Genomic DNA, 18,296 nt, shown 5'->3' on the forward strand with positions numbered 1-18,296 from the left:
CTTTGCTGTTGCTGAAAAACCTTTTTACTCCAGGGTCAGATAGACGTATTTAAAATGAATCGTAAAAACAGTTTTGTAAATGCAATGTTATTTCTCAAAATTATCCGTTGAGTGGAAATGTAGGTTTATAAATGTTGATTAAAGATTATAGCTTTATTTCAAATATTGCATCGTCGGTTGAAAAAGGGTTTTGCTGAGCTTGTCTTAAAGTTGTGATTGATGGATCTATCCAACCAATTGCATCGTTTGTAGCCATCTCGAGGAAACCAATTGGTTCCAAAGTTGGTGGACCACTCTCACTTCCTCTCCATCTCAAAACACAGTTTAATAAAGAACTACATGTCAAAACTTGTCAGAAAGGTTTGAGTGCTCAGGCAGGCGTCTACATGTGAAATATCGGGCCATTCTTCGAAAATGACACTAGCATAAAAAAAACTTCCAAAACTGTACCCTAAGACAATCCTTGAACATACTTTCTGGAAAATGCTTGCGAATATAGAGCTCTATCACAAAATGAAACCTACAAACATGAAGTACAGCTTTTTTGATGCATAATATGCCATAGTGTGTGGGTGTGTTTCAGTCTGTTTGTGTGTGTATCTGCACAGTTCACTCCCATAAGCTTCATACAGTTTTGCACACTGCAACATGCGAGATTATGCAGCGACGTGAAATTGCTTAGAGTCCAATACAGTGACATGTCTCCGCAATTTCCTGCGGACTTTGCTCCCATTCAACCGTGCATTTTAACTTAAGCCTGGCAATCCTGTTATCCAGTTTGTCGTTTTGCACTTACTCCTCAAACTTTCAAAATAGTTTGGCAAATTGGGTGGTAAATCATTGGGGGGGCTACATCAAGTGTTCAAGAGAAAAACATTTGATAAAAAGCTTGGGAATATGGCCGCACAACTGGACAAAAAAACAACAACAAAAAACCCAAAACCCAGAAAAACATACCTCTGAGCAGTCTAGCATATTGGATTCAGCAAGCATATAATTACGCTGCTTGATTCAAGGGTTTTTTTATAAAGAGGGTGATGAGCGGGGAGGTGCAATGTGTTGCGTGTCTAATAACACACAGATATACACCTCCAGCGACCCGGAGAAGTGAGGAAGACCGCCAATAAACACCTTCCATTTCATCTCTCTACAAGAATTTTTTTTTTTTTTAAAAAGCAATATTGGGGACACCTAAAAAAATATGAGAATGTCTTCTGCCCTACATGGGGCATGTTGATTCTCTGCGCCTGCTCAAAGAACCGTTTGTCAAAGGACGTTGAACAAAAAAGGAATCATAAAACATCTTGCATGTGTCTTTTCAAATATGAATAAATAAATGGATGAATATGACCCACCCAAAATAATGTTTACAAAAAACAACTACTACTACTATTGCTACTACTGCTACTATTACTACTACTTTGTATTACAAGGTAAGACATGAGTTTCAAGTTGGGAATGGTTTGACTTAGAAAGAGGATCAAATCTAGCAGGGCACACTAGTGGAATATATCACGGTTGCCCTGTCTTTTGTTTCTCAATTTGTATTTTACACTTGATGCTTATTTTGGGAAAATCAAACATGGTTCTGTTATGCTTGTTTTATAGCATCTGATTCAGAATCGGGGAAACAAGAGAGTTTACTCTAGCATTTAGTCATGTTTTTACTGTACTGCTTTCAAAATGTAAAATTCAATGTTAGCAGGAAGGGTGTTAGGAATTCCTGTTTAATATTCATGTGCCTGATTTGGCATTTGTGTGTGTGTGTGTGTGTGTGTGTGTGTGTGAGAGAGTGACTAATTTTGCATCTGCTCACACATCTGGCGGGACCATAGTGGATGCCCCTAGACAGGACATAAGTTAGTAGGACACAGACTGTTATTTAAGTGTCCCCATTTATATTTCATGTATTTTCCACAATCCACAGCCAGTTTTGGAAGAAAACCACAAAACAGCAGTTCACTGCAAGTAACTAAGTATCGGAAATAAAGAATTCTGGAGCAAGATGTCTGTTTCTGAAAGCAATTTGCTATTAATACAAGCATATATTTCTACTTCAACTTTATAAACAAAAAAACATGTCATTGTCATTACAGTAACTAATTCTATTTTTGCAGAATCCTCCTCGACTTTAGTGCTATCTTAAAAACATCAACAGCCATTTCCAAGTGGGCTGTAAAAAGCGTGGCTGCAAGAGCCAAAAATGAAAGCTTCCAGAGGGGTACAAAATAGAAAATCATCGCACATTGCATTCTGTTGTGTCACATTTACAATGCCAGAGCCGTAAAATCAAACAACCTTTCGGAGATGAACCGGGATCCCATTCGGGATCGACACCACAGACAAGACACAGGACGTTAAATAAAAGTCACTCTTGTTTTATATTGCAACATATAGGTTAAAACAAAAGTGAAATAGTGCAGTGTTCCTCCATTTCGTACCATGATAAATGTTCCAATGTCGAAGCACTGTGACCGACGCCGTGTGCCGGGCCGGGATTTATAATCCATGACAGGAACACCTCCCCCTCCTCTGAGCCATAGACAGACCACACAGACTGGGAGAGCAATGACTATAGAATATATTAAGCGTGAAACGACTCAATCCTCAGACTTGGACCAAGCACCCCTCAGTGATGACAACCTAAACTCGCGCCTAACTCAGAAGAAAGAAACACAAACACACAGATTGCTCAACGAGTGATGTCAACGGTCCCAAACATAACTTGCTCTGTTTCTTCACTGCTTTTGTACACATTAGGAAGACAGTACTAAAATAGTTATTTAGCCAAAGTTTTTACAAAGTGGATTACAGGGAATTTAGCTCAGAGAATCTTTTTTGATGAGAAGCTAGAGGGATGCAGGTAAGCGTCATTGGGAATCAAACCCAGTGCCTTGTGGAAGGGAGCAAAACATCAAAGCCATGACACAGTATGAGAAACCTCCTAGAACTCTAGGAGGTTGAGGTTGGAAACCAACTACAACTTTTAACATTCTTTATAAAGAAAAGATGAAAAAAACGAAATCAGAATATCCACCAGCTTCCTTTGTATACTAGTACTCCAACTGGTTTGTTGCCCACCTCATGTGAACTCAAGGCATCAGCTGCAGTGGTGTGTTGTTAAAGCCACACGCAAGTAACTATACTAAACAGCAGGTCCACAGGTCTGAGTGTGGAGCACTATGTCTATGAATGGTGCCAGCGCTGATTTTAGGCCAAATCAGTCCCCAAGTAAGTTAACAAACTGCCTGGAATGGTCCAAAATCTTCCCAAAGTAAGACCATTGGGAGATGTCCCAATTCCCCTGATGGCGTGCATGTACATGCATGCTCACAGGTTTTTTTTTAGCAATATTGGCTAAGTTTATTGTTTTGGATGCTGGCAGACATGTTGTCCTCGAGATAATGAATCCTTCTTCTTCTTGGAAAGAAACAAACACAACTCTGGCTTGAATCCTTCCCAGGCTAGCCTTCCATCTTGTGAAGGCGATGGTTTTGTTTGACACCAACACAACACATGGCTCTCCATGTAATTGCAGATTCCACCATCTTGGGATGCCTGGGCCAGGCTTACTGAATAAAATTAAGGAACAAATCACATTTAACAATTTACGAGGTAAGGATTCAAAATACATTTCTTAAAGATTAGCATGTGTCCACAGTGGTTATGAGCAGACTAGTTGTGGTAGTAGGGTATGGATAATTGGTATGCATAGATATTCAGTTAATTTGCATAGGGACTTTAATGACACCAGTGGTTGATTATAAACGCCTGGTTCTTTGGAAGTGCACGTCTGAAATTACTTTTTAAACTGTGGAGAGGAGAAAATAGCTCCCAGACTGGGCCATAGTTAACCTTTAAACAAATTGAGTTTTTCTTCTCACATCAATATTATTGTCAGGTTTTCAGCGACCAAAAGGGCATGTTTTGAATTGATTTACAATTTATGGACAAGGCTTAGTAGTAATTGTAATCTGCAGTGCCGTGATTTATCTATTTGGTTTATATGCTATGTAAAGAGTATCCGTATCTATATTTTTTCATTAAATTGAACAGAAATAGATTCAGTTGTAATCCATCATCCATCATGTTTCAATCATTTGTATAATGATATTAGCAATTTCTCATAAAAAAAATTATATTTAGCTAATTTTGACAGACTAAGTGACATTGATTAATGCCTTTCTTAAAAATAGACATAAATCAGTGGTCCTGGTAGTGGAAATAGAAAATGCTAATTTGTGACTGTGATGGACATCAGCGGTCTTACCCAGCCCTGACTAGTAACGGTTCGAGAAATATGGTTAAGTCTTTACATGCAAGCCAACAAATCTAATCTTATCTTATCTACAGTATCTCCTGATAAAATAACACATAAGGCAGACACATCGACCTGCAGGTAGCTTTTAGCTTCTGATGGAACTAAGAGCTCAGGGTGCAAAGGCCCTGACACTTAAAAGGATTACTTTCCCAACACAAAAACACAGTCTAAAGCAGGTCATTTTATCAGGGCTCTCATCCTCTTACAGCATCCTTCATACGTCCTGTTAGAAACGCAGAGATATAAAGGAAACCATCACCATAGTCAAAGCCTATCGTATAGCATATATTTTGCACCCTGTTGATATCAAAGTCCCATGGATATTAAACTAAAGGAAGCTAAATTCTATGTTTTTATTCATGATGTATTATGCCAAATGTGCACAGGCAAGCCTCAATTTGCATCTCACCCTTGACCTGATATTAAGTATTTCTTCATTTCATCTTTCTCTATACTGTCAGAAGCATCGTGGAGGGGCTTGGAGTGGTCGACCTAAAAGGTTCTGGGTTTGATTCCCCGTGTCTGTGTCTGTGCAGCTTTGCCTCCTCATCCCCTGCCTGCTCCTGAGTGACAAGCATCTAGTATTCGCCCGTAAGTCGCCTTGGAAAAAAAACACATCTACTGAAATGCCTGATTAGTGATTGAGGGCATATTCTGAAGAGAGTGAGATGCCTCTGTTTTCCATTTTCCCAGCCCGAATGGGTTCTATGAGAGGCCTGCCGCGGCAACCGAACACACAACAACAACAACAACAACAAGTATTTAGTGTGTCTGATGCACGGTCGAGGGCGGCCCGGGTTATGAATCCAGCCAGTTGTCATGGTAACGCATTATGAAATCACACCTGTGGGACTCGCTCTGAGAGGTGTTGAATAGCCGAATAACAGAATCATTCATTAAAGGTGATTGGAAAAAAAAAACAGGTTGTTTTGTTGGGTTATTTTTGCGAGCTAAAGGTGCTTAACATGCACGACAAACGTTCCCTTGATTAGATGGATGTTATTTGGTATGTTTTTATGTTATGTATGTATTTTTTTTCAACACATAATACAACAAAACATTATATCTATATAAGAGTTGTCTTGACTCTTGACTGGCAAAGAGGGAGGGTCGAGTGAGAGCAAATGCTCAAAGAATACATGTGAATAAATGTAGCAACATTTTTGAAGAATAAATGGGCCTCTGGTCAAAAACCCTGACCAGCACAGATTTAGAATAACCGATTTAAGTTGGTCTGAGAACTTCAACTAACCTTAACATCCTCAAGGGCAGAAGGGAGAAGCCAGGAAAACGGCAGCATAACAAATGTGTGTCTTTGATTGGCTGCGACAAGCAGCCAAAGGCCAGTGAGATTACAGCAGCAGCCCACCCCCTAATGATCCAGTTATCCATCACGCGGCGATCGAGCTGGCTCATCAATTTAATTGGTTTACGAGTGAGGACCCGCCTCCAAAACCCCCCACCTGTCAAATGTCTGGCATGGACGGCTCCCATCAGCCTCCACTTGTAAATATGCCCGACGTAAAGCTGCCTCAGGCTGCTAAATGTGACGCCTGATCCAGAACGAAGCAAGCACTGCGGTGGTTTTACAAGGGAAACGCCGGAAAAACAGAGCACTTGAACAAAGAGTGTTTGCAGCCATTTGTGTCTGAAAATGTGCTCTGACAAAAAGGTTAAAAATCGAAATATATGCGACTAAAACTCAGCAAAGGGTCATAAAGGCAGGTATTGGCAAACAGCGACGATACCAGAATTCAACAACGGTGTGATTGTTGTCGACGCCAGACTTATGGACATGCTTTGTCTTTTTCTACGATCCTGCTTGACAGCTCAATAACAATCTCTGGCACCGATCGCGCAGGTGGTAAGTCATGACCTCTATTCATTCCAGCTAGTCAACACATCCATATACATGTTTAGACGGGACCCTATGTATGACCGTGAATTCACCTAATCCATCTACCTAATCTTTTACATGAGATTTATTCAAAGCGGGCCGACAAAGACTCCAGACGCGCTCCAGACATGCAAAGCGGGTGGGCGACTAGAAGGTGAACTAGAACATACTGTCAATTAAGTTCCTTACATTTATTTTTTTACTTCATTTTTTCGAGGTTATCAGAAAGGATGTCATTGTGAATCAGGACAATGACCTGACTGCCACACTTGGACTAAGAGTTATTAACGGAAACCTTGACAGGTCCATGCATATCCAGACATGGATAGATTATTTTGTCACGACAAGCCATTTCTAGATATATCCGTTTGTGACATCACAAAGAACAAACAAACAATTAAAAGTGCTGGAGGAAAGATTCAAGATGCAATAACTTTATAGCCATCTGTCAGCTTTCAGTAAGTGAAATACTCTCTGAAAATATATTTTCTGGTTGACAGGGTGCCTGACTTTTGTGTGAGTCAATCTTGAATCTTAGACCCAGCTCATTTCTGACCCCATAAGGTCATGGGTTCCGGGGACTCAACTCGCCTTTCAATCACAGACGTCTGAATGCAACACATTCTCAGCAGAGGAGAGAGGTCTATTAACAAGTCTAAAAATTGTCCCTCCAGCCACTTTAAATCAAAACCAAGGCACTCCCGACACGGTCACTCTCCCGACACAACCCCTTTTCGGTCGACGGCAATCCCGGCACACTCACCATGCACCCGGACGACTCCAGCCTGCGGTCGGACACGCACTTGAAGTTCTTCTTGCAGCCGCCGTTGTCCTTGGCGCAGTCGCGCACGGGGCCGAACGACGCCAGCAGGTCGTCCACCGTCTCGAAGTAGGTGGACAGCAGGGCCTCGTCCCTGGAGGACACAGGCGGCGGGAGGAGAGGGCGTGAGGGGGAGACCAAGGCAGAAAGGCGGGAGGTAGATCCCAACGCGCCGCGCTTGGGCCGTGCTCTTTGAAGCTTCACACGTGGGAAGAGGCTCTCTGAGTTGTGGCCTTTTACGGATGCATGTATGCATGTACTTCATGGATGTACTTTATATGTATGCCCTTTATGAATGTACTTATGCATGTATGTATAAATATATGTCCTTTATGAATATGTCCTTTATTAACATACTTTAATATCATTAAAGTATGTCTGTACTGTATGTATGTATGTATGTATGTACTTTATGTATGTATGTATGTATGTATGTATGTATGTATGTATGTATGTATATTTCTATACATACATACACTCTTAAAGCGTAATCAAGTTATACGTTGATACAGACATGGTAGGCATATATATCATATTTCTTAATGTTACATGGTGAAATATATTCAAATTTAGCATTGTTTAAATGACAGTTAGCATTTGTTTAGTATAATATAATACTTCTACTACTTCTACTACTACTACTACTACTACTACGGGAGAGATACAGTGCTTTGCGTGTGACATTTGCTAATAAACGGAATAACAAATAGACCCGTGAACACACTGCTGCCGGAGTCGTTATATTAGCGTCTGGCAAGGTGTTATGAAAATAAAAAGAAGGGGAGAGCTGGAGAGAGAGAGAGAGAGAGAGAGAGAGAGAGAGGAGAGAGAGAGAGAGATGAGAGAGAGAGAGAGAGAGAGAGAGAGAGAGAGAGAGAGAGAGAGAGAGAGAGAGAGAGAGAGAGAGAATATCAAATGAAGAGAGATGGAGAGAAGAGGAGAAGGAGAGAAAGAGGAGTAGGAAGGAGCGAGAGGCAGAGGGAGAGAAGGAAAAGAGAGAGCGGAACACGCAGAACAGAGACAATTAAGATGGCGAGGATGAATGGACAAAGAGGAGCCTCCTGGAGAGTGAACTGAAGTCTCTGCTGTTATTAATGCGGAGGCTGAATTATTTATGTCCTCTGCCAGGGCCTTGCCCCTGCCCCCCCCCCCCACACCCCCCCCCCTCACACTTCCCAGGGAAGTGACTCGTGTGGACGAGGGCGAGAGGCATTGGGCTTCAGCTGTACTCCAACCCCCTCCAAAAACGATCGCTGTCTTTACATCCCCCCCCCCCCCCCTGTCATCACATGACATCGTGTTGTCGTTTTTTTCCGTTTCTTTTTACGCGCGCGCCCTGATTTTCAGGACAACACAGACGGCTGCCGAATATAAAACAGGCTGTGTCTCAACGAGGATGTATTTTGTTTTGAGGAGAGAGGGTTTGAAGCGGGGCGATTGGGAATGATCCACAGTGTTGTTAGTTAGAGGAACGCGGGGAGGACTAAACAAACCCACTTTATTAATGAAGGTAACCACCTCCGGATGCTTAGGTTTGCCGAGGAACTATCCATCATGGCTTTACGGGTGTATCTTATCACCTTTTTGCTTATTTTTCAAACACAAATAAACTGATGATGACGCCGGATAAAAATACATCAACGACAAAAGACATTTAAATAAAGGCCGGTGTGGCAGTCAAAGTTGGTTTGCATATGTTTCTGCACGTCGTCTTCAGATATGAATTAAATAAAGAACAAATGAAGTGAATGCTAGTCAAAAAAAAAACTACAATGGAAAAATAAACATTTTATCAAAATGAAGGAGGGACAAATGATTAGATATACAGCCCCGTTGGCAGTGAGGCTGATTGTCAATCTGGTGAGCCGCGCTCGTGTCTCTGTGTAACTGTGTCTTGATGGATCGGCTGCACGCATCATGTATCGACTCCCAGCAGTAATTAAGTGGTGTGGCCCGCCTTGGCTGACGCTGCTGCAGCCCCCCCTCCATGTAACACGGACGGCAAGGGGAATGAGAACACAAGCACACACACACACACACACACACACACACACACACACACACGCTCTTACTGGTCCACACACACACACACACACACACACACACACATACACGCTCTTACTGGTACACACACACACACACACACACACACACACACACACATACACACATACACGCTCTTACTGGTACACACACACACACACACACACACACACACCTACACACACACCTACACACTCTAACGTGTACACACACACTAACTCTAATGGGTACACACACACACACTCTATAACAGATACACACAAACACACTTACACAATCTTACCGGTACACACACAGACACACGCACGCACACACACACACACACACACACACACACACACACACACACACACACACACACACACACACACACACTAACTCTAATGGGTACACACACACACACACTCTATAACAGATACACACACACATACACACAATCTTACCGGCACACACACACACACACACACACACAAACACACAGACCCAGACTACAGTTACATTATTGAAACGGAACAAGCCCACAAACAGCCGGACAGATACTGTAGAAAAAGAAGAACAGACTTCAAAACAGGAGCGAGAGAGAAACAAAATAATGTGTTAGCCTGCTGTGCGTCACACTGTTTAAATATATACAGTGTGTACACACACACACAGACACACACACACACACACACACACACACACACACACAGTGTTCAGAGTGCTCTGCTGAGCCGTGTGTCTGTGGCGAGTGCTCTGGATGGAAGGATCTGGAAGGATCCCCAGAGACGGGTTTGTTGTTGTTTTTTTTCCCGCGGGGACGGAGGGAGAAAAGAGGCCGTGTCTCCAGGAACAGGACCGCAGGGAGCGGGTACACAGTTAGACGGACGCCAATCAACAAAGGGACGCAGCGGGTGAGCGATGGGAATAAAAGATGAGGGCCTCGCAGGATGTTGATTTGATGTTGTACATTTCCTCCCTCCGTGTGGGTGTGTGTGGGTGTGTGTGTGTGTGTGTGTGTGTGTGTGTCTCTTCCCTTCTCTTTTTTTCCCTTTCTGTATGTACCTCTCTCTCTCTCTCTCTCTCTCTCTCTCTCTCTCTCTCTCTCTCTCTCTCTCTCTCTCTCTCTCTCTCTCTCTCTCTCTCTCTCTCTCTCTCTCTCTCTCTCTCTCTCTCTCTCTCTCTCTCTCAATTTCAGCCTCTACTTCTCTCTACAGCCCTCTCTCTCCTTGTGTGTGTGTCTCTCTCTCTAGTTCAGCCTCTCTATAGCCCTCTCTCTCCCTGTGTGGGTGTGTGTGTGTGTGTGTGTGTGTGTGTGTGTGTGTGTGTGCATCGTAAATAAATCCTTCCTCGCACTGCAATCTAACCCCGACCGCGTGCTAACCTAGGACTCCGCGTCCCCTGGGTAAATAAACAAATGAATCCCGGCAAAATCCACAAGCAATTTCTAGCAGAGGGTAAGTGAGGGAGAGAGGAAACTCATTTGTTTTGTCAGAGCTTATCATTGTCTTAACCTTTGTTTGTTTGTTCGTTTATCGCAACGTGAACTAACTTAATATTGCCATGGTGACACACCACGATGCAATGATGTAACAATACGAAAGTAAAACACAAATAGATAGATGGATAGAATCAGACCTGGAATAAATTGCGGTGCAAATGCTATGTGCGATGCGATTTTGTGAAAGCCAGCGCATTTTCCATATTAATCAACTCTGTAATCCATATTACACTTTAGTTTTACACCACTACTGAAATTATTGTACCACCATCTAGATTATTATTATTAATATTATCCACCAAAATGTAATTTCTTTATGTATAAGTCATTTTAGCAGATCTTTTGATCCAAAGCAAATTACTAGGGATTTGACATGCGGTTAATAAGCAGGTCTTAGGCACCTTACTCAAGGAGGCCTACAGGACACTAGGTTCTGAGCCCAGAACTTTTCAGACCTTGGAGTCAGAAACCCTAACCTCTAGAGCAGTGGTTCCCCACCTTTGACCGTAGGTGGACCACTTAACTGTCACAAAGACCTTTCACGGACCACCTCATTCACAAAATGGTAAAAAAAAAAATAGATAAATAATACATTCAAAGGCAGTAAGTAAAGGGAAGGGCAGGGAAAGTAAAAGTCAGCACTACTGCTTTCACTCGCAGTGTGTTTAGCGAGCAACCCAAAAAATTCAAAACCAAACAAAACCTCATTAGGAAACATAACAATGTAAAACGTATGACAGACTACAAAAAGCAACACCATTTATTAAATAATAACAACCCTAACCAATTACACTACATTTACCGAACAATATTCATAATGCTTCCATTTCCAACGACCTACAGTATATTATTTTCTTCCACTTATTGTCCACTTGTCTGTTTCCAGAATGAACCCCCCCACGTACCGCCTGCAGTTCCCACCTGTGGCAGAACCCACCTGTGGCGCACCGCGGCTTGAAAACAACGGCGCTGGCGTGTCTAGACAGCCCTCCACCGCCGCTACACAGGCTCCGAACAAATTAGCACATGAACCGCATCTCTGGGCCTCCTCACTTCAGACAAGTACCTACCTATCGGCTCCAATTTAATGCAATTACGGCGGCATAAGAGCCTTGCTTTTCTGCATAAAAAATACCGTGAGGCGGGAGCAACAGAGCGGCAAAAAAAAGATATATAACCGCCTTGTGACAGTGTTCTCTGAGGACCCGCGGCCCACTAGCGTTTTTTCCCATACAGATGTTGCACACTTGAACACTCAAGCTGTAGCGTTTGGCGTTTACTTTCCTAAATGTGTTTGATTCCCAACTAATAACAGAAGCAAAAACCCAGTGTGCAGTTTATTGGCACTTATGCAAATTCTGGTGTGGGGGGGGGGGGGTTGCTATATCTGGCAACAGCCCACCATGCACCATGCTGGCAGTGCCTATTGTATAGGGGGCGGGTAGGAGGGGGGGGGGGGGGGGGGCGCTGTATCCTCCTCCTCTTATGATTCCGATCATCTGCTATGTTGTTATTATCGTCTCATTTGGACACCCAAATACCTCTAGGTGATTTGACAAACCTTTGTTGTGACGATGAGTGCACCTCAATTCATAGCGAGATAGGGATGAGCCGAGGACAACGCATCAGATGTTTGAGCCGCATCTCCAGGTGTGGAGTGTACAATATGTACAATGCGAATGACGTCACTACTTTAACAGGCTCACACCCACAGCCCGTGTGAGCGTTGTTAGCCATTACAAGACCCGTTTGTGGAATACCCAGGTGGGGTTTGTCTCGGTCTGGGTGTGGTTGTGGGCCGTGGGTGGACTGAATACACCCTTATCTTGCCAAATGACCACCCTACTCCGAGCCAGTCTCTTCCGCAAACTTTTTTAATAAAACATTGCGGTGTGAAAAACCTTTAACCCAAGAGTAAGATACACCGGTTGTACCACTATCGTCCATTTACAAAGGCCACAACGGTTTTAGAAAGCAATGAAAGTGCTGCTAATGTTATAAAAGTTCCACACAAAACACACGTACGCAACATTAACAATATAAGCAGCTATCTCCACAGTATGTCCTCCAGCGGCCCTTCCCGATTGACGGTGTGAATTGCTTGACCAGTGTCCGGGTTCAGGGGTCTTAAGTTTGTGGTGCTGAATATAAAGTTTGTTCTCTGTCTATATTAATACAGTTCGTAAAGCTAACCAGCAAGAAATATACATAACTCATGTAGCCATGGCAACAACACTTCTGCCAACAAACAGCAATTTTGTATTTAAGATTAATACAATCTATTTTTATGGCAAAACAAGTTACTACTAAATGTACTCTGAACGTTGGCCGAGCGTTTTATGGAAGACTACCGAGATATGTCACAAATCAAGCCGCAAGCCATTACATTTCAATTGATATATTCAATTAAATGTATCGACCGGAATATAAATCGAATGTGGGCTGAATCAGAAAATATGAAATCAGCTTTGAGCCACAGTGTATCAGAACCATGTATATAGATATTTATAGGTATAGGTGTATCTCTCCCCTGCCTAGGAACCCATTCCAAGGCTCTACCTCTTCAATCAACGCCCGGTGTTCTGTAACTTGTAAAGGTAGTGAAGCAGCGATGGAGACGACCCCGCTCATAAATATTCCACTGACTTCCAGCAGGCAGTGGCAATTATGCTCCTGAGATGCAGCTGATTTATTAACATGACGTTCACATTGCAGGTTAAACATGAAAAAGGTCATATGCTACCGGAAGTGCTAAAATTATCTTTAACTTTTTTGTCTTATTCAAAGAAAGAGCCACAAATGTCACACAATGATAGATCTAATATCCTTATTTCTTGTGCAAATAATACATGTTTGAATTTAGTGGTTAAATCCCAAGGCAAGAATCTCAAATGTTGCTTCATATTGCAGCCTTGGATTATCGTCTCTCACCTATATATAAATAAATTATGAAAGAGCAACTCTTGTATTTTGTAATTTCCTTGATTCCCTACATAGAAACCCCCTCTTCAACATGGGGCCATACCCCGATGGCCAGGCTTCAGCTGATAAAAAGCAAGACTCCACTGACGTTTACAACCAGCTATAGGAAAACTTTATCGTGCGCCATTTCCTACAACATTTATTGCCGCCCCTAGGTTAAAGCCCTTCACTTGTGTGTGCATATATTTTTCATAGTCACACAAATAAATTGTTACCTTTAGCTGCGTTTATCAGGCTGACAGTTTAACACCAGAACACCTTTAAGTGTCAGTAACATATGGAAAGGGAGCACATATTTTTGGTGCTGAACTGTTAGGAAAAATAAATGTTTTGCTGGCAAGCTATGAGCAATTTCTGCAACTTATACGACTATACTCACCGCCAGATGGACCACAACAACTGCACTTTGTTGAAGCAAAAAAGTTGTAACGGTCCATTTCAGATATAGGAGCACAACTGTCTGCTTGCTAACTTTTCTTGCCAAGCTGTTAGAAAACAAATGCTATTTTGAGTTGCTGTGCTTTTAATTGAGAACATAATTTAACTGGATACGATTAAATGCAGACGTGCTTACTTTAACCAGAAACCATAAAAAGATGCAGGGGATCTTTTCCCATGCAAAGTGCCAAAGCCTATTGTTCCAATACGTCCACATTGTGTTTGTGCCCTGGGAATTCAGGATCAGAGCTAACCCCTGATACAAACTCTGTCTTGCATTCAAGGATATTTGACCGGTAGGACTGCTACAATATGACCATAACAATTTCTAGACTAAAATCAGAGATCATGCATTTGAATTCATTTTATATTTACATACACTGCCTGAAACCTTGTATTTTCATGCAACTTTGATGTTATTTCAGGAAGCTCATTAAAAAATGAAATATTTCATAAACAAACAAAGACATCATGCTGCAATAATTTTCAATGTCAAGCCGGTACCGAGTCCCATCGCGTCCTCTGATGATGCTGCACTCAGTCGTCAAAGAAGGTGAGTATGTATTCCTAGTAACACAATGTGGCGCGGTGGGTCATTGTGTGAGCCTATAAGCACATATCCAAGGTTCTAACATGTCTCCTCACCACAAAACCCTGCCGGTGATCAACGACGGGTCAAACTGGGAGAAGACAACACAGCACAGAACAGGACACACTAAACAACACACAGGATGGGAAGGGTGATCCGTATTTTCCGGCTTCCCGGACTCCCCAAAGAGCTGAAACCACAGCGGACAGACAATCTCTAGATTGTAGCGGCCTTCCACCGTCCTGTACATGAGTCAGCCTGTCCTAGAAAAATGAAAATATAAAAACCTCGGGGCTCAGCAGCCTTTACCTATCTCCTATATATACACACCTCGCCTTAGTGTCGCCACACCATGTGCCTCCTTTCGGTGTTTTTTAACACCCACGCTCAATGTTCACACCACAGGAAGTATGGCCGGCAATGTCCCAGCTGCTGATGCCCTCGGTAACCCTCTGTCCTTCCTACCTTTCTGCCTTTTATGCGTCCCTTCCTTCAAATGTGTGCTTCCCTCCTTCCACATCTCTGTGCAGTATTTCTTCCTTCAATGTGCCCTGCTTCGTTCCATCCTTGCATCCTTACTTCCCTCCATGAGTCCTTCCTTCCTTCCTTCCTTCCGTGGACCTATCCTCCTTTCCTTCCTTCCTTCCCTTAGCTCTTCCTCTCTTGTGTCCTTCCTTCAATGTGCCCTTCATTCCATCCTCGCATCCTTACTTCCCTTCATGAGTCCTTCCTTCCTTCCTTCCTTCCATGCACCTATCCTCCCTTCCTTCCTTCCTTCCCCAAACCCTTCCTATCCTGTGTCCTTCTTTCTATCATCCTCTAGTCTTTCTTCCCTCCTTTTTTTTTTTTTTTACAGCAAATGCAAGCAGAAAACAACAAGTCATCGTAAAGGAAAAGGAGTGACGGCAGAAACAACATGGCCGCAGCAGTGGGATGTCCTTTGAGAATGAGAATTTCTTTGTTGAATATCACCATTCAACGGGCCCCGTGTGCGCCAGAGGAGACAGCTCACTCACATGTCACTGCCTGTGCCTTTATTCGGCCTGAATGGCAAGCGCGCCATTGACAAATGGCTCTGTGAGGAAGTCAGAAGAATCGACGTGGTGGGAGGGGGGTAAGGAAGGACGAGGCACCAGAGACAAAACCAATGGGTTACGCCCGAGTCGCGGGGCGCAGGCTTCCCGCAGAATGGAACAAATTGTCTGTGGGACGGTGAAAACAAAATAGCAGCTTGAGGTGAGAGGCAGCGAATGCAAAAAGAAAAGGACCCCTAAAAAAATGATATGCAGACGGGAATGAGACAAGGAAAACAACAAATTCAACATAAAACGGGCTCTCAAAGCGGTGTGTCGCGTAACAAAAAAAAAAAAAACGTCTGAAAGTATTCTGGGGTGTTTTTCCTGCTCCTGCTGTTAGAACAGCAGGGGTGCACATCCTTCTTTCAAAGGTCTTAGAGAGGATAACGCTGTTGCAGGGACTCTGCGTACAGGAAGTCAAATACAAATGCAGCACCGCATCAATCATACCGCACAAAGTCAAAACGCAATAACAAAAAACACAATCCCAAAAAACGCTTGACTAGTCGGTTTTTTGCGGTTCGCTTTTTCCGCCCCCCCCTCCGACGCGTCAAAGAGCATGACATCTCAAACAACGGCGCGACGCTTGTCATTTCCCCGTCCTTGTCGTCAACTAATCACCGCTTAATTCTCTCTGCACCCCAACCCCCCGCCCCCCCCCTCTCAACTTGGAATCCAGTGGCTTGACCCAGAAGCAGATTGGTTGCATCTAAACACAGGCCGTAATGTACTTGTCATTAATCTCTTCTCCTGCCCTCTTACTTGCGGGGATGATGGATGTGCGAGCGATACGCGGCGCCCAGAGCCAGCGCCGGTGCTCCGGAATGATTACACAGGCCTCAGTTATTGCTCCGCCCATGCCCCCTTGATTAATGTTCTTGTTCGGAGCACACCGAAAATATGCTGACTCCCGTCCAGCGCATTTGTTGTTGAATAAAGCGTGTGCGTGCGTGCGTGCGTGCGTGCGTGCGTGCGTGCGTGCGTGCGTGCGTGCGTGTGTGTGTGTGTGTTTCAATGCCCGTTGCAAACACAATAATAAAAGAAGACAACGCTAACAGCAAGAACACATTCTAAACAATGATTACGCAATGAATGTTTAAGCATTGGATTATGGCACGGCAGATGCCATGCTACTCTGTGCATTTGTTGTTCCACTGCTTTGAATGGCGGGGAGGGGTGCCGCGGTTTGGTATTGACGTTACATTATCGACAGGCCGCGGGTATTTGAGCACAGTTCAGAGCGCCTGTAGTGCTATCGATTCACGTTTAGTTTTTTTTTTCTCTCTGTTTTCCATGGACTTGGATTTGGTTAAAAAAAATGATCAAGGCATTTTTTTTTAACTTAAATTATCCATGCAGGGGAAAAGTTTGGTTTGATAATTTTTCTCTTTTGCCGTTGTGATCTCACACGGGTTAATGCAGAGTTCAACTTGGAGATGCAACCAGAGAAAATACAAGTCAACCAGAGAAAATACAATAAGTATAATGACTTATTGACAAGTGTCAGCTCTTCAAACAACTCAAGGGCCTTCATCAACAAACCTCGTTTATGGGCTTTATACTTCACAACGGCACAGACAGCTTTAACCCCGTGGCAGAAAGTACACAGATATACAGTGTCATTAGAACATGGTCAGTGTGGATTCTGAAACACGGTGGTATTGATCTGACATATTGAACTCATCGTTAAAGCTGGCTTTATTAAAAGCGGCTTACAATCAATTCAGAGACGTACCATTAAGGAGAAGGTAGGGGTTAAGCATTTCGCTATACGAACCCTGTGGAACACCTTAGCTAGATAGCTCTCAACAAGCATAAAGATGCAAATTCCTCAGACGTGACTGTGAGTGTGTTTGAATTCCATCTTCTTTCATATTATTGTTGTACCTGCTTCTGAAAATAACGGCTCTGTATTTACTGTCAAACCCTCCTAATCTTGAATAACATGTCTCTGTATTCAACGTCAAACCCTCCTAATCTTGCATAACATGTCTCTGTATTCACCGTCAAACTCTACTTGCTCTTGAGTAACATGTCTCTGTATTCACCGTCAAATCCTACCTGCTCTCGAATAACATGTCTCTGTATTCACAGTCAAACCCTACCTGCTCTTGAATAACATGTCTCTGTATTCACAGTCAAACCCTTCCTGCTCTTGAATAACTGTATGTACTCATTGGAAGTCGCTTTAGAAAGAAGTATATGTCCCCCAAATGACTGAATTGTCAAATAGTAGTAGATAACTTATTGTACTAAAACAAAAAAAAATATATATTTATGTTGAAATCAGCACAAATTATGTTCTCAATCAATTTGATCTAAAAACTAAAAGATTGCAATTACTAATCAATATCCTGGGCAGCTGCTCCCTCCATGGTTTCAGTGTCCTGGTGAGCACAGGAAGTCCAACCCAGAGATATGAGTCGGAAATTAACAATGTCCCGAGATACCGTGTAGGAAATTGACACGGTTTGGAACAGAAAACCTGATATTATCTATGGTAAAAAAAAAAGAAGTATATATTTAGCGTTTTTTTCACAAATTAACCCGTGTGAACATTGACTTTATATAGGCAGCGAAACTCTTAAACCAACGCTCAGTTAATCCATGTAATGTGGCTTATAGATTGTTTTAATGATGATTGGTTTCA

The 18,296-nt window shown here is 42.9% G+C and overlaps 1 protein-coding gene across 1 annotated transcript in view; it reads right to left on the reverse strand.

Moving 5' to 3' along the window:
• astn2 (astrotactin 2) overlaps positions 1-18,296 on the reverse strand; it is a gene marked incomplete at both ends in the record, with an annotated part of 226,615 nt that overhangs the window by 48,016 nt on the left and 160,303 nt on the right. Inside the window, 1 exon segment of the mRNA XM_084483245.1 lies at positions 6,982-7,132. Coding sequence (XP_084339371.1) covers positions 6,982-7,132 — 151 coding nt within the window.

This window comes from Micromesistius poutassou, assembly GCF_964030765.1.
Source record: "Micromesistius poutassou genome assembly, chromosome: 18".
Lineage (NCBI taxonomy): Eukaryota > Metazoa > Chordata > Actinopteri > Gadiformes > Gadidae > Micromesistius > Micromesistius poutassou.